The sequence below is a fragment of the Bufo bufo genome, chromosome 4 (assembly GCF_905171765.1).
Source record: "Bufo bufo chromosome 4, aBufBuf1.1, whole genome shotgun sequence".
Lineage (NCBI taxonomy): Eukaryota > Metazoa > Chordata > Amphibia > Anura > Bufonidae > Bufo > Bufo bufo.
This window is the reverse complement of record NC_053392.1, coordinates 134,653,800-134,678,919: the sequence shown is the minus strand read 5'-3', so window position 1 is coordinate 134,678,919 and position 25,120 is coordinate 134,653,800. Positions and strand designations below refer to the sequence as shown.

The following is a 25,120-nucleotide window of genomic DNA, read 5'->3' as shown; positions in this document are numbered from 1 at the left end:
ACACGTATCGCAACACAAAAATATGTGTGACTTGCTTGCACAACTGTTTTAGAACTGTGATTTGGCTGTGAAAACACAGGCAAGCAACATGTGAGATCTGTGTGTCGCAGGCGATTTCCATTAAAGTCCATGATGAAAAAGTTGCACATGACGTGCAACACAAAATCAGGCATGTCTGGATTTTCTTCAACTGTTGCAGTTACAGCATGTCTGCCACGTGTGGCATTGGAACACCATTGACAAGCATTACATGAAAGGTCGGATGACACGTCATAGAATCTGATTGGTTGCTATGGGCAACTAAGCCAGTTTTTTATTTACTCCAGTTTGGATAAATCTGCCCCCATAGCTTCATGGGACAATATTTTCACCTGAGTAAAACTATACAAGCCTTTGTCAGCTTTTTTACTTCTTGTCCACTTCACCCTCCACAGAGCACTGTCATCTTCTGTCCCCTCCTCTAATAGAAGCCCATGAGACTTTCTGACTCCTTGCCCCCACAGAGCCCCTGCCACCTGCTTCAATACTCCCTCATCTAAGGCATTCCAACATTCAAAGGGAGTTTATGGTTAAAGGGAGTCTGTCACCTACATAACATGTTTTAAACTGATGGAGGCAGATCCATAACACTGATGGTACCCATGTTTAGTTTTTCAGAGCCTCCAAAGTACCTAAAATGAAATTTTAAAAATATGCAAATTACCTATCGCAAGTGCCCAGGGGCGGAGAGTGTGCTGCAAGTGCCCACTGCTCCCCGCCTTGCTTGCTCCTGACTCCTCCCCTCTGTACAGTCCGGCCAGCCCTGTATGCTTGCGGCTCCATTCATAATCTAGTGCCTGTTCGCTTCACCGCCGGGTCCGGGCATGCGCAGTACATTGCCCACTGTGGGCAGAGGCCTACTGATATGCCGTGCGCATGCGCCAGTTACGTACACCGGCGGTAAAGCGCACAGGCTCTGGATTATGAATGGAGACGAAAATGACCCAGCAAGGATACAGGGCTGGCCGGACGATACAGAGGGGAGGAGTCAGGAGCAAGTAAGGCGGGGAGCACTGGGCACTTGCAGCACACTCTCCGCCCCTGGGCACTTGCGATAGGTAATTTGCATATTTTTAAAATTTCATTTTAGGTACTTTGGAGGCTCTGAAAAACTAAACATGGCTACCATCAGTGTTATGGATCTGCCTCCCACAGAGCTATATCATCAGTTTAAAACATGTTACGTAGGTGACAGACTCCCTCTTTAATAAACCAATAACAGCGGCAGTTAGGGGATTTAACCCTTTCAGCGCTGGAGGTTTTCCGTTTTTGCGTTTATGTTTTTCACTCCCTGCCTTTCTGGGGCCATAACTTTTTTATTTTTCCATTCACATAGCTGTATGAGGGCTTGTATTTTTGCGGGATAAGTTGCACTTTCTAATTCTACCATTTAATATTGCAAACATTGTAGTGGGGAGCTAGAGAAAAAATCCAAATGGGGTGAAATTAAGAAAAAAAATATAAAAAAATTCCACAACAGTTTTATGGGTTTTGTTTTTACGGCGTTCCCTATACAGTAAAACTGACCAGTTATTTTCATTCTCCAGATCAGTATTAGGCTGTATGCACACGACCGGTCCACAAAACACGGATGGCGTCCATGTGCGTTCCGCAATTTGCGGAACGGCACGGACAGCCTTCAATATAACTGCCTATTCTTGACAAGAATAGGACATGTTATATTTTTTTTGCGGTCCATCTTTTTCGGCCCCACTGAAGTGAATGGGTCCGCATCCAAGCCGCGGCTCGGATGCGGACCAAAACAACGGCCGTGTGCATGTAGCCTTATTACAGTTATATCACATATGTATAGTTTTTCTTGTGTTTTTATACTGAAAAAAAATAATTTTTTTAATTACTTTTTTATTTTCATTGCCATATTCTGCTTCCCTATAACTTTTGTAGTTATTTAGATTGAGCTGTGTGAGGGCTCATTTTTGCAGGGCGATTTGTACTTTCCATTGATACCATTTTGTGGTGTGTATGACTTTTTGATCACTTTTTAATTAATTTTTTGTAGGAGGAGAAGCGACCAAAAAATGGCGAATCATCCATTTTGACTTTTTTTTTTCCATTTTGCCATTTTCTGTATGGTTTAAATGTTTTTTTATTTTAATAGTACGTATTTTTTATTTTTTTAATGTTTTTTATTTCATTTTTGGGAAAGGGGGTGATTTGAATTTTTATTTTTATTTTTTTACTTTTAAAAGTACCCATAGGGAACTATAACAACAATTATTGGACTGGTTCTTTAATAGACTTCAATGCACTGATCACGGCATCTGAAGGGTTAAAAGCCGGCAGCCAGCATTATCGCCGGTCGTGGACATTTGCCACTGGTATCTTCTGTATGAAACAGCAAGAGTAGGCGCCATCTTTAAAGTCTCGGCCAGCAATGTACATGTACGACGCTAGTTGGGAAGGGGTTAAAGAGGACCTGTCAGCATGAAATGCAGTGTAATCTGCAGGCAGCAGGTTATAGAACAGAAGGAGCTGAGCAGATTGATATAGAGTTTTATGGGAAAAGGTTCAGTAAAACTTGTAATTTATACATTTAATTCTCTGCTCTTTCTGAGCTCAGTCGTACTGTGGGCCGTCTTATTGGTCACTATATTTCATAGTGATAGGTTCTCTTTAAACACACGTGGAAACATATGGGGTCATTTATCAAACTGGTGCAAAGTAGAACTGGCTCAGTTGCCCATAGCAACCAATCAGATTCCATCTTTCATTTTCCAAAGGAGCTGTCAAAAATGAAAGGTGGAATCTTATAGGTTGCTATGGGCAACTTTACACCAGTTTGATAAATGACCCCAATAATGTGCACATAGTGGTATTTTTTCCTCCACTAAATTGAGATCCACTTCTGAAGGAGCATGTTACTTCTTAGAAGTGGATTCATAGTGGATTTTGTATTGAAGTCAATGGGGAAGCAGAAAAAAACGCAAGCAGTTTTAGCAGCATTTTTAGGCTACTTTCACACTGGCGTTTTGGCTTTCCGTTTCTGAGATCCGTTCAGGGCTCTCACAAGCAGTCCAAAACGGATCAGTTTGGCCCTAATGCATTCTGAATGGATAAGGATCCGCTCAGAATGCATCAGTTTACCACTGGTCCGTCTCCATTCCGCTCTGGAGGCGGACACAAAAACTCTGCTTTCAGCATTTTGGGGTCCGTCTGACGAAACTAAGCCAAACGGATCCGTTCTGACACACAATGCAAGTCAATGGGGACGGATCCGTTTTCTATGAGACAATCTGACATAATAGAAAACGGATCCGTCCTCCATTGACTTTCAATGGTGTTCAAGACGGATCCGTCTTGGCTATGTTACAGATAATACAAACGGATCCATTCTGAACGGATGCAGACAGTTGTATTATTGTAACAGATCCGTCTGTGCAGATCCATGACGGATCCGCACCAAACGCGAGTGTGAAAGTAGCCGTAGTCTGCTGTCAAAAAGGCTTTTGAATTATCCCAACCAAGAGAAATACGGATATGAAAAACAGTGGCAAAACCACTTCTAAATACTCTTCCAAATCCTCAACCAAAGGGCTCATGCACACGAACGTATTTTCTTTCTACTTCCGTTCTGTTTTTTTTGCGGACCATATGCGGAACCATTCAATTCAATGGGTCCGCAAAAACAAAGGAAGGTACTCCGTGTGCATTCCGTTTCCGTATTTCTGTTCCGCAAAAAAGTAGGGCATGTCCTATTATTGTCTGCAAATCACGGTCGGAGGCCCCATTCAAATCAATGGGTCCGCAAAAAATGTGGAACGCACATGGAACACATCCGTATGTCATCTGTATTTCGCGGATCCATACTGTAGAAATGCTATGCCCAGCCCATATTGCTTATGTGTTTGGTGATTAATAAGTTACTGTTTCCGATTCGCAAAAAACAGATCATATACGGAAACCATACATATATAAAACAACGGTCGTGTGCATGAGCCCAAACACTCTTCTAAGGCTACTTTCACACCAGGGTTTTTGCTGGATCCGTCATGGATCAGCAAAAACGCTTCTGTTCTGATAATACAACCATCTGTATCTGTTATGAACGGATCCGGTTGTATTAAATTTAACATGACCAAGACGGATCCGTCATGAATTCTATTGAAAGTCAATGGGGGACAGATCCGTTTTCTATTGTGTCAGAGAAAACGGATCCGACCCCCTTGACTTACATTGTGAGTCAGGATGGATCCGTCTTGCTCCGCACCATATCGCGGACAGAAAAATACTGTCCGCGATGGGGACGCAACCAAACGGAACAGAATGCATTGTGGTGCACTCTGTTTTGTCCCCATTGACAATGAATGGGGACAAAACAGAAGCGTTTTCCCCTGCTATTGAGATCCTATGACAGGTGTCAATAGAGGAAAGAGAAAGCGCAAGTGTGAAAGTAGCCTAAGGCTAGGGCTACACGACGACCCAGATGGATTTTTCTGTGACTGTCGCATCGGAGTGCGACACCATAGACTATCATTATAAATATTGTTGCACGACATTGTTACGACATCAATGTCACGCAACACATGTTGCAGTGTAGTTGTGACCTGTGTGTCGCACGACACGTCATTGTGTAGCCCTAGTTCCCTTTTACAGGTGAAACATATCTAACATGCTTCACCTGGGGAAAAGAAAAACACACCTAAAGTGCCAGGTGTGAACGCACCCTAAAGGGGGGTCCTCGTGAAGACAACTCTTGTTCGTTCTTATTAGGACATACAGACATTATTGCCTCAATTGGGAGCTCCTCTCTATAATTCAGAATGGAGAGCTGCATCCACCTCACTCTCTATATTTATATATATATATAATGTTACATGTAGAATCGGCAGCCTTGTCATAGATCAGGGTGTATACTATGTGAACTTCAATTTGTATAGGTTTACACAGTATAATGTCAGCAGCAGCTACCACCACTGTGACTATACTATACTAAGGCCAACTTCCGCTCATGTGATTTCCCGCCCTTTACATCTTATGATCACGTGGTTACTGCGTGACGCAATTGCGCCGCCTCTTCCAGGTAGTGACCCGTCTCTAGGCTGCTCTTTGGGCGCATGCGCAACCCGGTTTGTGTGCGGCCTAGTGATTTTTTCCTACTACACTGTACGGTAAACGGGAAGTGGCGGGGACGGTAATTACGTCCCTTCACGAAACGAGTCGGAATCTCGGCTTGTCAAAGAAGACAAGCCATGGAGGCGGACTACTACAGCCCGGAGAACTCGGGTAAGCTGGAGAGTGAGTGAGGAGTCCCCTGGCAGCAGCCTGTAATCAGGGTTCTCCTCCTGAGGTGTTGTGTGATCAGGTGTAGCCCTACGGCTCAGTGGTGTCCTCAGGTGAGGGATCTGCAGTCTCCTCACAGCTGTGTGCTGCTGCCAGCTTGTCCCATGCTTGCAGAAATTAGTTATTGATATGGGCACTAGTGATTATCAGTTATTGGTATAACCAGTTTACTGGGCGCCCCTGCCGCAGGCCGTACCAGTCTACAGGAATCGTGGAGCGGACCCGCTGTGCTGGATCTGTCCTATGATGACCGCAGTACTGTCCAGTATGGTAGAACTGCCATTGGCCGCTCAGGATGGACCTCTTGACGTAGATGTGAACAGACCTATTCACGCGTCTGAGACTGTTGACCTCCATTTTGGGGCCCTTTAGTGGGTACGTAAGTCACGTGGGTCCCCTGACCTCACCATGTGACTTATATTTGCGTTTTACCCATCATAAAAGTCCCTTTCTAATGAACTTTATGTATCAATAATGGCTCCTGTCCTTGGAATCTTGAGTTTTGCTTCATTTTATACAATGCCCGTTTCTAGAGGTTACAGACACCATTGCAATGCAGCAGCGGTGGCTGCGCAAGCATCATAAACAGAACGCCAGCCAGCATACAGGAGTGAGCACGCATGCGCAGCAGCTCCCGTCCCCAGCCACCTCCTATTTCCTGCACTCCCTGGCTACCTTGTATCTCCTCCAAGGCTGCTAATGGATCATTAGCAGCATCGGGAGCGCGCACACAAGGGCGGGATTAGTGTCTCTTGCCTGTGCTGCCAGTCAGACTTGCAGGCACCAACTCCTGGAACGCAGAAAGTCCTGGCCTCAAGTAAGGAAGTGAGACAACCCCTTTAAGAAAGGGAGGAGTATCACAATATAAATGACCTAATGATCTCTCCCCTGGATTGTGAGTGACATCTAATGTATCTATATTCCATGATTTTCTCAGTCATATGGTACTTTCTTCTATCAGTGATGCTCAGACATCCACCGGGAATTTAATCCTCCAGTAGCACCTCTCCCCGGTCACTTTCATTGCACCTAGAAATAAAGTAAGTGAGTGAGTAAGATGTTTACTATGAAATCACTGACCCTTCATTTTTCCCATGTATCAAAGCTGCTCTAAAGTTAGCTTCACTTTGTTTCCTGTGTTCTCAGTTTCAGTGGATACTGAATATTAAGTAGTAGATTTTGTGCCTAGCTTACAACCATTTTGTCTCTTATGTTGTCTTCTTTTATAGTATATTTCGCCGGGCTTACTATTTGTCTTCTTGCTTTTAAGAGTTTCTTCAGCGATGCAAGGGCTGATTGACATCTACTGGTATTGTACGTAACTAATTAGTGGGGTTATCCCTTTACTTGCAGATGATGGGGGTGCAACCCCAGTACAAGATGAGCGAGAGTCTGGCTCTGACGATGAAGGAAATGATCATGAGCAGCACGGATCAGGAGGTGAAAGTCCAGGGAATAGATATGAGGTATGGAAATGAAATGTATGCTCTTGCCATAGCTAATAGCTGTTAGTTTGTTGTTCTTTGTATAAATTAGAATGCTTTTTTTTTTCCACTGCACAGAATGACGACAGTGATGCTGAAGAAGCAAACAAAGATGGAGGCAGCGGTTCAGAAAACGAAGCCAATAATTCAGATGATGATGAGCGGAGACCACGCAACTCCAGTGACGTGGAGAATGATAGTTTTAATCACAATGCTAGTGACTCTGAAACTGAAGTGGCTCATAATCATGTTGCCAGTGATTCAGAGGATGAGGCACCCCGGAAAAAAGATACTGATGATGATGGCACTCCTGTTAAAGGTGTAGTAAGTGACTCTGAAGAAGAGGTACGGTCTAGACATTCAGCCAGTGATTCAGATGAGGATAGACCTACTAAAAGAAAGGGAAACAGGAACGATGACTCGGAAGATGAGGCCCCTGCCAAGCATGCGGGCAGTGACTCGGAAGATGAGGCCCCTGCCAAGCGTGCGGGCAGTGACTCGGAAGATGAGGCCCCTGCCAAGCGTGCGGGCAGTGACTCGGAAGATGAGGCCCCTGCCAAGCGTGCGGGCAGTGACTCGGAAGATGAGGCCCCTGCCAAGCGTGCGGGCAGTGACTCGGAAGATGAGGCCCCTGCCAAGCGTGCGGGCAGTGACTCGGAAGATGAGGCCCCTGCCAAGCGTGCGGGCAGTGACTCGGAAGATGAGGCCCCTGCCAAGCGTGCGGGCAGTGACTCGGAAGATGAGGCCCCTGCCACGCGTGCGGGCAGTGACTCGGAAGATGAGGCCCCTGCCAAGCGTGCGGGCAGTGACTCGGAAGATGAGGCCCCTGCCAAGCGTGCGGGCAGTGACTCGGAGGATGAAGTTCGTAAGAAGCGCAAGAAGCGTGTGGACAGTGACTCGGAAGATGAAGCCCCTGCCAAGCGTGTGGACAGTGACTCGGAAGATGAAGCCCCTGCCAAGCGTGTGGGCAGTGACTCGGAAGATGAAGCCCCTGCCAAGCGTGTGGGCAGTGACTCGGAAGATGAAACCCCTGCCAAGCGTGTGGGCAGTGACTCGGAAGATGAAGCCCCTGCCAAGCGTGTGGGCAGTGACTCGGAAGATGAAGCCCCTGCCAAGCGTGTGGGCAGTGACTCGGAAGATGAAGCCCCTGCCAAGCGTGTGGGCAGTGACTCGGAAGATGAAGCCCCAGCCAAGCGTGTGGGCAGTGACTCGGAGGATGAGGCCCCTGCCAAGCGTGTGGGCAGTGACTCGGAAGATGAAGCCCCTGCCAAGCGTGTGGGCAGTGACTCGAAGGATAAAGTCCGTAAGAAGCGCAAGAAGCGTGTGGACAGTGACTCGGAGGATGAAGCCCCTGCCAAGCGTGTGGGCAGTGACTCGGAAGATGAAGCCCCTGCCAAGCGTGTGGGCAGTGACTCGGAAGATGAAGCCCCTGCCAAGCGTGTGGGCAGTGACTCGGAAGATGAAGCCCCTGCCAAGCGTGTGGGCAGTGACTCGGAAGATGAAGCCCCTGCCAAGCGTGTGGGCAGTGACTCGAAGGATAAAGTCCGTAAGAAGCGCAAGAAGCGTGTAGCCAGTGACTCAGAAGATGAGGTTGCTAAGAAGCGTGCAGTCAGCTCTGGAGATGAAGCTCCTGTCAAGCGCATGGCCACTGACTCTAATGATGAAGCTCCTGACAAGCGTGTGGCCAGTGACTCTGAGGATGAGAGACCTGTTAAGCGCCCTGCTAGGCGTGCTGTCAGTGGCTCAGATGATGATGCCCCTAAAAAAAAGGCTAGTGGGTCAGAAGATGAAGCCCCTGCTAAACGAAAAATTGTTGACTCAGATGATGAAGTTACTACTAAGCGTGCGGTTAGTGACTCGGATGATGAACGTCCTTCTAAACCAGTGCACAGTGACTCTGAAGAGGATACAACTGCAAAACCTGCAGCAAATGATTCAGAGGATGAATTTCCTAGGATGAAAAGAAAAATTGTGTCATCAGATGATAGTGATGATGAAGTGAAAAGAAAAATGACTAAGAGAAAGAAGAAAAGAGCACCACGCCGAAGTTCAGAGAGTGATAATAGTGCAAGTGAGAGTGCCAAGAAGAAGGCCGCTTCGGACAGTGAGGAAGAAAATGATGAGAAAATTTCAAAGAGGAAAACTATTCTTTCTGACAGTGAAGATGAAGAGACATCCGATAAACCAGGTATTAAACACAGAGCAATGTCCTACTACTGCAATATTTTTTTTTTTTTAACCTGTATTTTATTATGATCTCGGTTATGAATATTGTGCTCCTCAGAATAGGAGAATTAGTTGTTAAATGACCAATTTTGTTAAAAATCCATAACTAAAAATGGTAAAACACATGGTGTAAGTACCGATCTTAAGCTGTGAAATCAACTTCATTAATGTTCCGATTGCGAAACACAATTTTGTTCACTGTCCATAATCATTTTGCTTATTTAATGCAGCCAATAAAAAGAGTCGAATCCTCTCAGATGGTGATGGTTCTGACAGTGACGCGTCCTCCAAGAAAACTACTACAAAAAAGAAGGCAATGTCATCTGACAGTGAAGCTGAGGATGAGACAAAATCTAAGGGCGAGCCACAAATTCCGGAGAAGAAGCTCTTTGGAAGTGACAGTGAATCTGGAAATGATGAAGAGTAAGCAGTAATAACTATTAATTTTTAGGATGCCTATACATAATGCATCTGTGGCAGGGTTAGAGCATGCAGTTTACCTCCAGTTGCTGTGCTTAACCTGTACTTGTCATGGTTTTAGGTTGCAAGTACAGATGAAGTGCAGTAATATGCCTGCGTTATTGCAGCTGGACCACAACATGTACGGCTCACCCTAATAGTTTCAAGCCAAATGGCACTCATTCCTTTTCTGAGCCTTGCTGTGTGCCCAAACATCTCCATTGTGTGTTAATTCCTGTGAAACACCTAAAGGGTTAACAAACTTCTTAAATGCCAGTTTTAATACTTTGAGGGTGCCGTTTTTTAAGTGGGGTGATTTATGGGAGGTTTGTAATATATCGGCCTTTCAAAGCCACTTCATAACTTTTAACTGGTACCTATAAAAATGGGATTTGGAATTTTTATTTTTAAAACTTGTAAGCCTTTAACATCTCCCAAAAATTAAAAGAACAGAAGAGTGATTCCAACATAACATTTTGGTAAATATTAATTTATTCTGTGAGATAAGACTATCAGTCTTAAAAGCAGAGAAATTCAAATTTTGAAAACTGAAAATTTTGTTCAATTGGATTTTTTTTTTATAAAAACAAAACAAAATATAAAGTAATGGATTGGTTGTGCACACCTCATATGGAATATCGCATATATATCAGGACTTGTTTGGATAAGTACTCAATATTTATTGTACCTAAGTTAAAAAAGGTTATATAGATACACTTGATAGCTGAGCAATGTGTCGACAGAATATCTTATTTAATAACTATGATAAAAAATTCAATCCTAACGTGATGTTTGATGTGATCTGTAAAAATATCAAAATGCATAAATATTTTATATAACAAGATGCACAAATAATATATATAAAATATTGTAGGTGAGTATATGTGATTCACACTAGGGCTGAAACGATTCATCGATTTAATCGATTTAATCGATGTAATCGAGGCAAAAAAATCCTCGATGCAGTTTTTCTGCATCGAGGATTCGTTTACATCACATGACCACGGAGCGTGAGTGAAATTAAGCTTCTCACTCACCGCTCTGTGGCCTCCTGTCGGCACCGCGCTGCAGGACCTTGCGTTCACACATCGTAAGCTCGCTGGCTGAAGCTGTGTGTGACGTCAGGTCTCCAGTGCATGCTGGGATGAAGACGCGTCTCTTGCGGACTCCGCGTGTCGGTGGACTCTGCACTGAAAGGTAAGTATAAAGTTAGCAGAGGCGCGGGGGGGGGGGGGGGGGGGCTGGTAAATTGGTGGCACCTGTGATTTGACATGGGCTGGGGAAAACGGGGGCACCTGTGATTTGGCATGGGGAAATGTGGGCAGCTGTGGTTTGGCATGTATAAAGTTATTGGCGTTAGAGGGGTTAATGGGAACACCTATGATTTGCCATGTATAAAAGTATTGGGGGGGAGGGGAAGAGGGGTTAATGGGGGCACCTGTGATTAGGCACTCGGAAGGTTGATCTGGGGGAGTGGGGGACATGGTGGATGGCATGGGGGCACTGGGAAAGGGGGATATGATGGCAATCTGGATGGAGGGGCTGATGGCAGTGCCATCATGGGGGCACTAGGGGACATGGCATGGAGGGGCTGCTGATCTGATGACACTGGGGGACATGGTGGATGGCATAGGAGGCACTGGGGAAGGGGGACATCATGGCAATCTGGATGGCATGGAGGGGCTGATGGCAGTGCCATCATGTGGGCACTGGGGGACATGGCATTGAGGGGCTGCTGATCTGATGACACTGGGGGACATGGTGGATGGCATGGAGGCACTGGGGAAGGGGGATATCATGGCAATCTGGATTGCATGGAGGGGCTGATGGCACTGGGGGACATGGCATGGAGGGGTTGCTGATCTGATGACACTGGGGGAGTGGGGGACATGGTGGATGGCATGGAGGCACTGGGGAAGGGGGATATCATGGCAATCTGGATGGAGGGGCTGATGGCAGTGCCATCATTCGGGCACTGGGGAACATGGCATGGAGGGGCTGCTGAACTGATGGCACTGGGAAAGGGGGACATTTTTATAAAGCAATACATTATTTTAAGAATGTTTTTCTTATTAGATTACTCGATTAATCGTAAAAAATAATCGATAGAATACTCGATTACTTAAATAATCGTTTACTGCAGCCCTAATTCACACTATCATTTCAAAAATGTAATATAAAAATCAATATGGCAAAAATCGAAACGTGACCTATAAACAAAATATTCAAAGTGAATTTACACTCATTGAAATATGCAATAAATATAATTAATGGTGAGAAAAGCTATAAAGTGCATATGTAGTAGGAAAAGCACAATGGAGGTATATTTCTATGGTGAGCAGTGCCCAGAGAATCTACAGTTGGGCACACTACGCCACAATGGGCAATAACATTCGATCCAACAATATTAGAATCTTCCAGGAGGAACCATATATTCAAAAAAGTTCTCAAATTCGGTCACCACAATAGTCAAATGGAGAGACCTAATAGTCCACCGTTTTGCGGCAATGTGTCACCTGAGGTGAACTATACTATATTGGACATTGTTGTACCCAACAGTATTGCAATTTTGATCCAGCAGTGCTGTTGTTGAGAAATGGCTCCTTCAGAGAAACAGCACTAATCAAAAAGCACTGGAAAAAAACCTGCACTATAGTGTAGCGAGGGTTAATTCATTCAACCGACTTATCCAGCTTTGTTAAGGTTTCAATATGTTGCAGTTAATTGCTTCTAAATGGATTGCTGTATATCTTCCTTTCAGATATTTTGCAATTGTATCAGTATAGCAGGAATTGTGGGCTGCCGTACTCCTTAAATATAGATGCCGTTCTACGTTCTCATGATCACAGTCAAATGGACAGGCCACTTAGTTCACCTAGAGGTTAATATATTATATCTGCTACTCGCGTTTATTGGGCCCTGATTGTAGGTTGTAGTATAGGCGGCTTGGTACTTCCACTCTGTAACTGCAGGCTAATATTTGTTTGTCTCTGTGGCCGCGGCGTCCCACGTGCTCAGAGGCGGCAGTGTTTGAATCTTTCAGAGTGTGGAATAGCTGCAAAGTCCGAAGGTGTCTGTTCGTTTCACACAGCTGTAAGTAGCAGAGAGTGATGCATCAAATGAATACTTGGAGCGCTCCATGACCTTGGGGATCCTGTATCAATATAGCATTAGGCTGGGGTCCTCTTTACACCAGATGTACGTTTCAGAGATCTCTGTCTCCTTCCTCAGTGGAATGAATTAACCCTCGCTACACTATAGTGCAGGGTTTTTTTTGTTTGTTTTTTTCAGTGCTTTTTGATTAGTGCTGTTTCTCTGAAGGAACTATTTCTCAACAACAGCACTGCTGGATCAAAATTACAATACTGTTGGGTACAACAATGTCCAATATAGTATAGTTCCCCTCAGGTGACACATTGCCGCAAAACGGTGGACTATTAGTCTCTCCATTTGACTATTGTGGTGACCGAATTTGAGAACTTTTTTGAATATATGGCTCCTCCTTGAAGATTCTAATATTGTTGGATCGAATGTTATTGTCCATTGTGGCGTAGTGTGCCCAACTGTAGATTCTCTGGGCACTGCTCACCATAGAAATATACCTCCATTGTGCTTTTCCTACTACATATGCACTTTATAGCTTTTCTCACCATTAATTATATTTATTGCATATTTCAAAGAGTGTAAATTCACTTTGGATATTTTGTTTATGTCACGTTTCGATTTTTGCCATATTGATTTTTATATTACATTTTTGAAATGATAGTGTGAATCACATATACTCACCTACAATATTTTATATAATTTGTGCGTCTTGTTATATAAAATATTTGTGCATTTTGATATTTTTACTGATATTTTACAGATGGCATCAAACATCACGTTAGGATTGAATTTTTTTATCATAGTTATTAAATAAGAAGATATTCTGTCGACACATTGTTCAGCTATCAAGTGTATCTATATAACCTTTTTTAACTCATGTACAATAAATATTGAGTACTTATCCAAACAAGTCCTGACATATATGCGATATTCCATATGAGGTGTGCACAACCAATCCATTACTTTATACTATCATCCACTCCATAGACAGGGTGTGTCTATACTGGCTGGAGCACCTGTTCCACGTTAGCTACTAGGTGAGCCGTCACAAATTATATTTTTCTTCTTTCCAAAAAACAAAATATATCTGCAATATTACAAACGGCCCCATTTATTGAGGAATCTTTTGGAACCCCTCTTAGGCTCTATTGATTCTCTCACCTCTTTAGGATAAAAGGTTATTTTTACTTTGAGCTGTATTATTCCTGGCATTTAGGAAAATAGATTTTTCCAATAAACTTATCCTGTTGCTCTAATATTGTGTCAAAGTGTAGCTGGGTAGGGAGGTCGCTTGTGACAGACTTTCTTTTAAAGGGGTTGTACGGGTTCAGAGCTGAACCCGGACATATCCACATTTTCACCCAGGCAGCCCCCCTGGCTTGAGCATCGGAGCAGTTCATGCTCCGATGCTCTCCTTTGCCCTATGCTAAATCGCGCAAGGCAAAGGCATTTTCTAGAGTTCCGGTGACGAACCGTGCTCTCCATAGGGCTGCCAGGAAGCCCGATGACGTCACCGACACTGATGAACGGGCTTTAGCACTGCCCTAGCCTGTAAAACTGCTAGGGCAGCGCTAAAGCCCGCCCATCAGAGCCGCTGACGTCACCGAACGCACTGCTCGGCGGAAGCCTCCGCCCGGCAGTGTGTTATTGTAAATAAAAGATCGCTTGCCCTGCACGATCCAGCGCAGGGCAAGGGAGCGCATCGGAGCATGAAATGCTAACATCAGGGGGGCTGACTGGGTGAAATTATGGGTATGTCTGGGTTCAGCTCTGAACCCGGACAACCCCTTTTAAATTGGCTTTCTGAAGTACAGCAAAAAATAAATAAAAAATTTGCTAAATAAAAAATCTGCCTGCTGTTCAGAAGTCATGGCCACGTGTGAGCAATGCTGCTGCAGTGACATGTTGTCTTTTTAATGTCAGACATGTTGCTGGTTCAAAAATATTAACTGGCATTTTAATAAACTTTAAAGGGTAGCTAAACCTTCACACAAATCATGGAAGTTGCAGCATCATTTTTCAGAGTGATCTGCATTTTCTGCTTGCATCGCTTTGCTTCTCCAACATGCATAGCACTGTTCCTATATACTTTCTATATATCCATACTCTGCATGCTGCAAATGGAGAGCTGATGGAAGCAGAAGGTACAGATCACTTTGAAAAGCTCCACTGCACCTTCCATGCTATGCACAAAGATTTAGGTGTCCTTAAATTATTCCAGAAAGGCTAACAGGTTTTCTTTCGTTTTTTGCAGAAATCTAATTGCAGACATTTTTGGAGAGTCTGGTGATGAAGAGGAGGAGGAGTTTACAGTAAGAAAACGTTTACATAATTTCTGAAGTAATCCTTGTATTTTTCCTCCCAAAAATGAAATGTAATAAATAAGCCCTATGTGCCAAGAAATAGTACCAATGCAAATCACAACTAGCCCTGAAAAAAAATCAAGCCCTCATAAAGTTCAGTTGAGGCCCCATTATCCTTTAAGTGGTAAAACATAAAAACCTATAAATATCTGGAATCGTAAAGACCCCACAAAATAAAGGTACTACGTATGCCGTATGAAACGCACCTAGGATATAAAGGAGGAAAATAAGAAAAAAAATGATCAGACCTCAGATCATACCCACAAGGTCTATCAGACCCTTTTTACACCTTGAATCCTACCCCCATTCCTCCTCAGATTAGAACCCCAAGCTCCATCACTGTTTCCTGGTCTTCTGTCGGCCTAGAGCCGCACTGTGACCCGATGTTACACAGCGTCGGGTCATATTGTACGCCTACGTGCACTACATCCTGACCACTGTACACAGTCGGGACACATGCCCTGTGGCACCCATGTACGATCTTCTTTACACAGGGTTTTAACCAAGAGGACCTGGAAGGAGCAAAGCCAGCAGCGCCCAAGCCAGCAGCAGAGGAAGATTCTGACTCTGACGTTGATGTAAAATCTGGTAAAATGTAAGAATTTTTTTATTCTGCGCTGCCTTGGGAAGTTAATCTTTTATCTAATATGTAGAGCACAAATCTGATGCAAGATCTGTTTCACGCAAGTGTAAAACAAGTTGTAGTCTGCCTTAAACATTCATTTAAAACATCTTTAAGTAAACTTTACTATGAGCTCACAAGATACCAGTGGGAAATGTAGTATTCTTTTTACTCCGTGTTGGAGTGCCACCATTTATTAAAGGATTTGTCAGAAGTAAAATGGTAAAAGGCAATACAAGGTATTAAAGGGGTTTTCCTCCCCTCCGTTTAACATAATTATTGATTTATGTGCTTCCGACCTTCACTAATTTGGCAGTTCATTTGACCCTCGATGAGACTTGCAAGATCACACAGAGTTTGCTGTGTGGACAATAATTTACGTTTCCCTTTTCATTCCTATGTGGCACGGACTGGGAACTTAAATTGGCCTTGGAAAAAAATAAAAATAAGTGGTCCCATATTGTAGCCGGGTCCAAATTGACAGAAGGTGGGGCTACACAAGTAGGCAGGGTCAGCAGTACCATAGAGTAAAATACCGTCCCAGGGAACCAAATACCACAGTGCAGCAATTATACTGCCCCAAAAGCTGTCCCTCTGTGGTGGTCATCAATAACTGTCATATTCTGTCCACCTCCTCCAGTTGTCTCTGATTCAGATATGGAGCAGGGAACTTAGGAGGTGAATTCAGGATGGCATGTGTGGTCGCTGGCCGGATACATGAGTACCTGATTCTCACAGCGTTAATTACCGCTGAGAGCTCATTATGTACCTGGCAAGCGGTAGACAGGAGGGCTTGGACGGCCCCCTGGGCATCAGCCCACCTGGAAATTTCCCTGTGGGGTCTATGGCCAGTCCGCCCCTATTCGTATGGGACTGTTGGTGTCATATAAATAAATAGAGAAGCTGACTTCCTGTCCACGCAGCAGACACTGTCTGGGATCCGCTGTTATCAGTCATATGATATAACTGCCAAAAGTGACGACATATGAATATGCCAGCTCACTTTTTAAATAGAGGGGGCAAAAACAATTAACCGAGTGCCTCTTTAAGGGGGTTATCCAAGAAAAAATGACCTATCCTCAGGATGGGTCATCATTATCACATCAGCAAGGGTCTGAGTCCCGGCACCCCCACGATCAACTGTTTCAGGGGCCTCTGCACTCACTGGAGCTCTGTTGAACGAAGCTGGCTTCCGGCAGCTTACCAAGCAGAGTGTGTATATGCTTGGTATTCCAGCTCAGCCCTATTCACTTCAATGGGACTGAGCTGCAACTATGCCACATGACCAATGTACGGTGACATCACATGGCCTAGGAACAGACTGCTGTGCTTACGGAGTGCATGCCTATTCTAACAGCTGATCTGATATTGATGACCTATCCTGAGGGTAGGTCATCAGTATTATTTGCCGGATACCCCCTTTCAATTTTTCCAGGATTGTACCATGATTTGGGACCATAAACGTGGTTATTACTACTTCTAATGCTGTAGAATTTGGATAGCACCCAAATGCAATTATTAAAGAGTATCTTTTTACCGCTCCTGACATGCTTTTTTTAATAGATTAATGCATTCCCCATGCAATACCAATTCTGGAGCATCTATTCTTATGACTATGTTGTACTATTCCTTTATTATTTCCACTAGAAGTTATGAATGAATTGCTAGCAGTCTGCAGTAAGGGTACAGAGGGATGGTAATAAGTTTGGGGGGGTTGTACATGCACAGACTCACTCTATCCAATCAGTGCTGCCATTTTCAGACTGTGCAGGGACACCTTCCCTCTCCCCAACTGGTTACCTCCCCTCTGTACCCTTACTGCAGGCTGCTAGCAATTCATTCATAACTTCTAGTAGAAATAATAAAGGAATGGCACAACATTATTAAAACAGGCATGTCAGGAGCGGTGAAAGGTCCTCTTTAATGTTTTCATTGAGTACTTTTCAGTGTTTAACAATGTAATGCATAGTGTTTCCGCCTTACACTTACATTATTTTCTTCTTTCAGGATGGATTTCAAATCTGACTTTGAAATTATGTTAGAGAAGAAGAAGAGCATGAGTGCTAAGAGGCGAAGGAATCGGGATGGTGGCACTTTCATAAGTGATGCAGATGACGTAGTGAATGCCATGATAATGAAAATGACTGAAGCAGCAGAGGTAACTTTTTACAACTGGCTGTTTATTCTCCCTTCATTTTTTAAACTGTAATATGCTGTGGTTTGGACTAAGTCAGTAGCAAATAATTGAAAAGTCTGCGTACTCTGGGTATGACTTTTTTTCCATGGGCTTTTCAAAAAGGACCTAGTAAAACACTAGGAAAAAAAACACCTGTTACAAAATTAAAAATAAATAAAAACTACCAAGTACACGTGTTAAAAAAAAAAAAAAAAAGTTTAAACCCATACCAGTTTTTAAATGTTTAACAATTCTCAAAAAAAGGTTGTGAAGTAGGCTTAAGAGCAATGCTGCTTATGTTGATCTAACCCATATCTACAGCCACAAAGAGACTTTATAGGTCAGTTATGTCTTCACATCTGGAAAACACGCTTTAAAGGGAGTCTTTCACGCAGATTCACCCTATTAACCTAATAACAGTGTTATGTCCATGGCATCCCCCCTATTAAAACTGTGCTTACCGTTAGTTCCTTGCTAGCATCGTTGTGCAGAAAAACACTTTTAATCCGTATGCAAATGAGGCTGTGAAGGTGGCCAGGGGCGGCGTTAGAAACATTTTCATACGAAGCCACTCCCCCCTCCGCCGCGTCTGCCCGCCCTTAGTCTCTGCTCTAACCTCCCATCCGTAATCCCGCGCATGCGCCAATGAACGCAATAACGCACGGTAAACTGCCATGCCCCGGCCCGACTGTGCTCGTTCATCAGCGCATGCGTGGGATTACAGATGGGAGGAGGGAGGTTAGAGCAGAGACTAAGGCACCTTCACAGCCTCATTTGCATACAGATTAAAAGTGTTTTTCTGCACAACGATGCTAGCAAGGAACTAACGGTAAGCACAGTTTTAATAGGGGGGGATGCCGTGGACATAACACCGTTATTAGGTTAATAGGGTGAATCTGCGTGAAAGACTCCCTTTAACTGAAACCAAAGGCATCAATCTCCTCTATATCTCATTATGATAGGAATACTGGAAAGGTTCATTTGAATGTGAAATCCCAAAGTGTTACTATGTTCCCGGAAAGAAACTATTTTACTCTTTCTTTGTAGGAAGATAGAAACCTGAACACAAGCAAGAAGCCAGCATTGAAGAAATTAACACTGCTCCCCACTGTAGTGATGCATCTAAAAAAGTAAGAACCATATCCTTTACAGACTTGGGATGGGATCCAAAGTACCCATGCATAAGCAGTAAAAGTACTGCTGCAGATCTATGGACAACTGCAGGGAAAATATTAAACCTGCTTTTCTGTGTTACTGGCCTGTCAGCCACATGAAGTGCCTTTACTAACATTCTCCAAGTGACTTTGTGTTTAAGCAGACCTACCAGAATACATAAAGGCACCCCTAAATCTGCACAGAAAAGCTAAACAGTGAGTTAGGCAAATCCGGATATGTCAACATATTATATGTGGTTCTCAGAGGCCTCTGAAAACTGAAGTTTTAGAAATTTCTAATGAAGTAGCTCTTCACATTGCATATTTTATAAATTGCCGTCAGGATGATGGCTTTATTGCGTTAAAGGGGTTGTCTGAGATAATTAAAATATTGGACAAACCCTACAATTGCTTAAAATAAACAACCATGATATACCTGCCTGTTTCTCCAGTGATGTTCTCTGCTGCGTTGGTCCGGTACTCCTGCTGCTTTATTTTTATTTTTTATTTAAGACATCAAGGGTTGTCCAAGGTTTTTTATGTCTGACAACCCCTTTAATGTCAATTGATTCGTAGGGTATTGCTTGTAACTTTCCAGACATGTTTTCTCACTGTTGAATAGTTTATACACTGCTCAAAAAAATAAAGGGAACACTTAAACAACACAATGTAACTCCAAGTCAATCACACTTCTGTGAAATCAAACTGTCCACTTAGGAAGCAACACTGAGTGACAATCAATTTCACATGCTGTTATGAAAATGGGATAGACAACAGGTGGAAATTATAGGCAATTAGCAAGACACCCCCAATAAAGAAGTGGTTCTGCAGGTGGTGATCACAGACCACTTCTCAGTTCCTATGCTTCCTGGCTGATGTTTTGGTCACTTTTGAATGCTGGCGGTGCTTTCACTCTAGTGGTAGCATGAGACGGAGTCTACAACCCACACAAGTGGCTCAGGTAGTGCAGCTTATCCAGGATGGCACATCAATGCGAGCTGTGGCAAGAAGGTTTGCTGTGTCTGTCAGCGTAGTGTCCAGAGCATGGATGCGCTACCAGGAGACAGGCCAGTACATCAGGAGACGTAGAGGAGGCCGTAGGAGGGCAACAACCCAGCAGCAGGACCGCTACCTCCGCCTTTGTGCAAGGAGGAACAGGAGGAGCACTGCCAGAGCCCTGCAAAATGACCTCCAGCAGGCCACAAATGTGCATGTGTCTGCTCAAACGGTCAGAAACAGACTCCATGAGGGTGATATGAGGGCCCGACATCCACAGGTGGGGGTTGTGCTTACAGCCCAACACCGTGCAGGACGTTTGGCATTTGACAAAGAACACCAAGATTGGCAAATTCGCCACTGGTGCCCTGTGCTCTTCACAGATGAAAGCAGGTTCACACTGAGCACATGTGACAGACGTGACAGAGTCTGGAGACGCCGTGGAGAACGTTCTGCTGCCTGCAACATCCTCCAGCATGACCGGTTTGGCATTGGGTCAGTAATGGTGTGGGGTGGCATTTCTTTGGAGGGCCGCACAGCTCTCCATGTGTTCTCGCCAGAGGTAGCCTGACTGCCATTAGGTACCGAGATGAGATCCTCAGACCCCTTGTGAGACCATATGCTGGTGCGGTTGGTCCTGGGTTCCTCCTAATGCAAGACAATGCTAGACCTCATGTGGCTGAAGTGTGTCAGCAGTTCCTGCAAGACAAAGGCATTGATGCTATGGACTGGCCCGCCCGTTCCCCAGACCTGAATCCAATTGAGCACATCTGGGACATCATGTCTCGCTCTATCCACCAACGTCACGTTGCACCACAGACTGTCCAGGAGTTGGCAGATGCTTTAGTCCAGGTCTGGGAGGAGATCCCTCAGGAGACCGTCCGCCACCTCATCAGGAGCATGCACAGGCGTTGTAGGGAGGTAATACAGGCAAGTGGAGGCCACACACACTACTGAGCCTCATTTTGACTTGTTTTAAGGACATTACATCAAAGTTGGATCAGCCTGTAGTGTGTTTTCTCGCCCATATTCCTTGGGGGACACAGGAAACCATGGGTATAGCTCTGCTCCCTAGGAGGCGTGACACTAAGTGAAAGCTGTAAGCCCCTCCTCCATCAGCTATACCCTTCAGCCTGGAGAAGAGACTGCCAGTTTTTGCTTAGTGTCCAAGGAGGCAAGACACCCCCTGCTTATGCAGGGTTGTTTTCCTATGATTTTTTATTTTTACGTTATTTGTTGTTTTTAATTCGGTTTTTTTCTACTTACAGGGACAACAGAGGCGCATTAGACCCCTCTGTTTCTCCCGGGGTTGAGTTGCGCCAGTGCCGGTAATTCCGCACTGCCGCCTCCCCCACAGAAGACAAGGTGGACCAGGGCAGCCTCGCTCCCCTGCGTCCCGCCAGCTCAGGGTCGCCCGCACGCCAAGTCCCTCCCCCGGCTTCCTGCCACTGCGGTGCCAGGAGCTGAAGGGGCGACCCCGCTGGATGGATTGAGGGTGAAGACAGCGTATGGTGAGACAGGCTGCTCCAGCCTCCCCTTCCTCCCTCCCACCGCTGCTACAGGCCTCCTGGGCTCCCATGGCCACTGTTACTACATGGCCACTGCTACATCGTGCGCCCACCCCTCCCCCCCCCCCCCCCCGATATCGGACCGTTACCGGGCAGGGGAGTTTATCTGGGCAAGTCCTTGGCAGGGACGCTGCCTTCTGCCACATCCAGGCGCGGAGGGGGCCGCTTTCTTGGCGTGAACGGCGCCATTTCAGGCCGGCACTTCATCATCCTTGGGGGTTAAGATCATTTTGCCGCGCGCGCGCGGCTCTGCTTCAGAGCGGCAGGGAGGGGGCGGAGCTTCCTACATGCGCTCCGCTACTTCCGGGTTCATCGCACAGTGCTGCGTGGAATCCTCTCTGCAGTGCGATCCGAAGCCGGTGCTGCTGCCTCTCCTCCACAGCCTCCTCAGTCTGTTCCCCTTACCGCTGCCGCTTGCATCATCCGGGTCTGGTAGGACTTTTAACCCCCTCCGTGCCACAGTACTGTCGCTTGGGTGTTATCCCCGTTTTTTTCCTTGGGGTCTCCCACTTTAAGTGCAACATCTTTGTTCCACCATGTCAGACCCTTCTGCAGCCGCCAAGCCTTGGTACCATGCCTGTACTGCTTGTAGGGAACCCTTTCCCCGGGGGCAGTCTGATCCGCACTGTACTGCATGTCGGGCTCCACCGCAGCCTCAGTCGCCCGCTGTGTCGCTCCCTGCTGCCTCTGACCCGCCTGACTGGGCTAGATCCCTGTCCCAGGCCGTGGAAAGCCTCACTCATGTCGTGGGCCGCCTAATAGACAGGCCGCCTACCCCGCAGGACGCCACTCTTACTGTCGCGCCCTCCGGGTCCACCGCTTCTGCCGCTGCAGCGGGTTCACTCTCCTTTAGTGACCCCTCCCGAGCTAGGCACTCTCAGAAGCGTATTAGAGTAGAGCGAGCCTCCTCCTCGGATGCCTCCCTCTCCCCGCCACGCGTGCGCACCCAGACGAGCCTCTCCTCTCCAAAGGATTCGCTCTCTGAAGGTGAATTGGCGGTTTCAGATTTGGAAATGGACTCGGCCCTGCCGTCCAAGCTAGCCTCAGCGATGGGTCAACTCATCTCTGATATTCGTGACACCTTTAAGGTGCAGGATGATCCCCCTAGCTCGGACGCAGCTAGCGTCTCATTTATCAGACCCAGGCAGGTCTCAAAAGTCTTCCCAATCCACTCTGATTTCTCCTCTGTGGTGTCTAAGGCTTGGGCTCGACCGGACGCCCGTTTTGTCAACCCCAAGAAGCTGGACATTTGCTATCCTTTTCCAGCAGATGTCGTGGCCACATGGTCTTCCCCACCCAAGGTGGACCCCCCTGTGGCCCGGCTGTCGAAGAACACGGCCATCCCTGTTCCCGACGGGTCCTCTCTTCAGTCAGCGGAGGACCGTCGCATGGAGACCCTTTCTAAGGGCATTTTTGCTGCCTCCGGTTCTGCTCTCAGACCGGTTTTTGCCTCTGCTTGGGCAGGGAAAGCAATCTCTGCTTGGGGTGCGCAGCTGGAACAGGAGTTGGACTCGGACGTCCCTATCCAGGACCTGCGTTCCTTGGCCCAGCTTATTGTTCGGGCCGGGAATTTTGTTTGTGAGGCCTCCCTTGATGCGGGAGCCCTTATTGCACGCTCCTCCGCCCTGGCAGTTTCCGTCAGGAGGGAGCTCTGGCTGAAGGTTTGGAAAGCGGACGCTGCCTCCAAACGTTCCTTGGCGGGGCTACCGTTTGCGGGTTCCCGCCTTTTCGGGGTCCGCCTAGACGAACTTATTTCGGAGGCCACGGGTGGTAAAAGCACCCATCTTCCTCAACCCCAAGCCAGGGGCGCCCCCCGCGGACGCCCTGGTGCGTCTCGTTTTCGGTCCTCCCGCAGGGCCTCTGGGGCTCCCACCACAGCTGCCGCTTCGGCTCCTCCCCAGGATAAGCATAGGAAGCCGTTTTTTCGGGCGCAGCCCTCCTGGCGCAAGCCGCAGGCTGCCCGCACACCCGCAGCAAAGCAATCCTCTGCCTGAAGGCGCGCCCCCACCCACCCGGGTGGGGGGCCGGCTCCTCCTTTTCAGGGACGTCTGGTTGGCTCACGTCTCCGACGCCTGGGCCCTCGAAATTGTGTGCTCCGGATACAAAATCGAATTTGCATCCTTCCCTCCAGATCGGTTCTTTCGCTCCCGCCTGCCACGGGACCCGAAACGCGCGGTTGCGTTCTCCGCGGCCGTTCAAGCCTTACTGGACAGGGGGGTGATTACCCCCGTTCCTCTAGAGGAAAGGTTCCAAGGGTTCTACTCGAACCTCTTTGTAGTTCCCAAGAAGGGAGGTTCCATGCGGCCCATTTTGGACCTCAAAAAGCTCAACCGTTTTCTCCTCCTTCGACGGTTTCGGATGGAGTCCCTCCGTTCCGCGGTGGCTTCCCTGGAGCAGGGAGATTTCATGTCTTCCATCGATATACAGGATGCCTACCTCCATGTTCCGGTAGCCCGGTGTCACCATCGCTTCCTCCGGTTCGCCGTGGGGGACCTCCACTTCCAGTTTGTCGCCCTTCCCTTTGGGCTGGCAACAGCCCCCCGGGTGTTCACCAAGGTCCTGGCCCCGGTTTTGGCCTTACTCCGTTCCAGGGGTGTTTTTCTGCTACCGTACTTGGACGATATCCTCATCAAGGCTCCGTCCCTTTCTCAAGCGGTTGCCAGCGTGGATCTCACTCTAGAGACTCTGACGAGGTTCGGTTGGGTCATCAACTTCCCCAAGTCCTCCCTTCCCCCCTCCAGACAACTGGTCTTCCTGGGAATGCTTTTAGACACGGGAGCGGCGGAAGTACGTCTTCCCTCGGAAAAACGTCTGATCCTCCGTGGGGCGGTTCGGGGTCTCCTTCTCCACCGTCGACCGTCCTTCCGCTTCTGCATGCGGGTCTTGGGGCAGATGGTTGCCTGCTTCGAGGCGATCCCGTTTGCGCAGTTTCACTCCCGCCCTCTCCAACGGGCGATCCTCTCCTCCTGGGACAAATCGCCGCAGTCTCTGGATCATCCCTTCCATCTATCGCCTCCGGTGAGGTCATCTCTCCGCTGGTGGTTACAGTCCCCTCTTCTGGGCAGGTCTTTTCTGCCACTCAACTGGTTGGTGGTTACAACCGATGCCAGTCTCTTGGGCTGGGGAGGCGTGTTTCCTCCCCGATCCGTCCAGGGCATTTGGTCTCCATTGGAGTCCAAACTCTCGATCAATGTCCTGGAGCTGAGAGCGGCCCTTTTGTCTCTACGACACTGGACTCATCTGTTGAAGGGTCATCCAGTTCGTGTACAATCGGACAACGCCACGGCTGTGGCGTACATAAACCACCAGGGGGGCACTCGCAGCGCTGCTGCAATGAGGGAGGTCTCCAGCATTCTCCGTTGGGCAGAAGCCCACGTCCCGGCCCTATCGGCAATTTTTATTCCAGGGGTGGACAATTGGGCGGCGGACTTCCTCAGTCGCACCACTGTCGACCCCGGCGAGTGGTCTCTTCACCCGGAGGTATTCGAGGCCATTTGCCTTCGTTGGGGCATACCGGACGTGGACCTCATGGCCTCCAAGTTCAATCACAAGGTCCCCGCCTATCTGTCCAGGGCCAGGGATCCGGGAGCTTGCGGAGCCGACGCCCTCGTTCTTCCTTGGCGAGGC

The 25,120-nt window shown here is 46.8% G+C and overlaps 1 protein-coding gene across 9 annotated transcripts in view; it reads left to right on the top strand.

The window, feature by feature from the left end:
• The first annotated feature begins 5,075 nt into the window (after nt 1-5,075).
• Nucleotides 5,076-25,120, top strand: part of IWS1 (interacts with SUPT6H, CTD assembly factor 1) — a 35,625-nt gene continuing 15,580 nt past the window's right edge. For 2 of the 9 annotated variants that reach the window (XM_040427954.1, XM_040427955.1), the window contains exons 1-8: nt 5,076-5,283; nt 6,694-6,806; nt 6,903-9,012; nt 9,281-9,473; nt 14,869-14,926; nt 15,472-15,572; nt 17,607-17,757; nt 18,823-18,905. In XM_040427954.1, coding sequence (XP_040283888.1) covers nt 5,250-5,283; nt 6,694-6,806; nt 6,903-9,012; nt 9,281-9,473; nt 14,869-14,926; nt 15,472-15,572; nt 17,607-17,757; nt 18,823-18,905 — 2,843 coding nt within the window. In that variant the 5' untranslated portion in view covers nt 5,076-5,249. The remainder of the gene's footprint in view (nt 5,284-6,693; nt 6,807-6,902; nt 9,013-9,280; nt 9,474-14,868; nt 14,927-15,471; nt 15,573-17,606; nt 17,758-18,822; nt 18,906-25,120) is intronic. The other 7 variants (XM_040427958.1, XM_040427960.1, XM_040427959.1 and 4 more) reach the window with 7 other exon arrangements.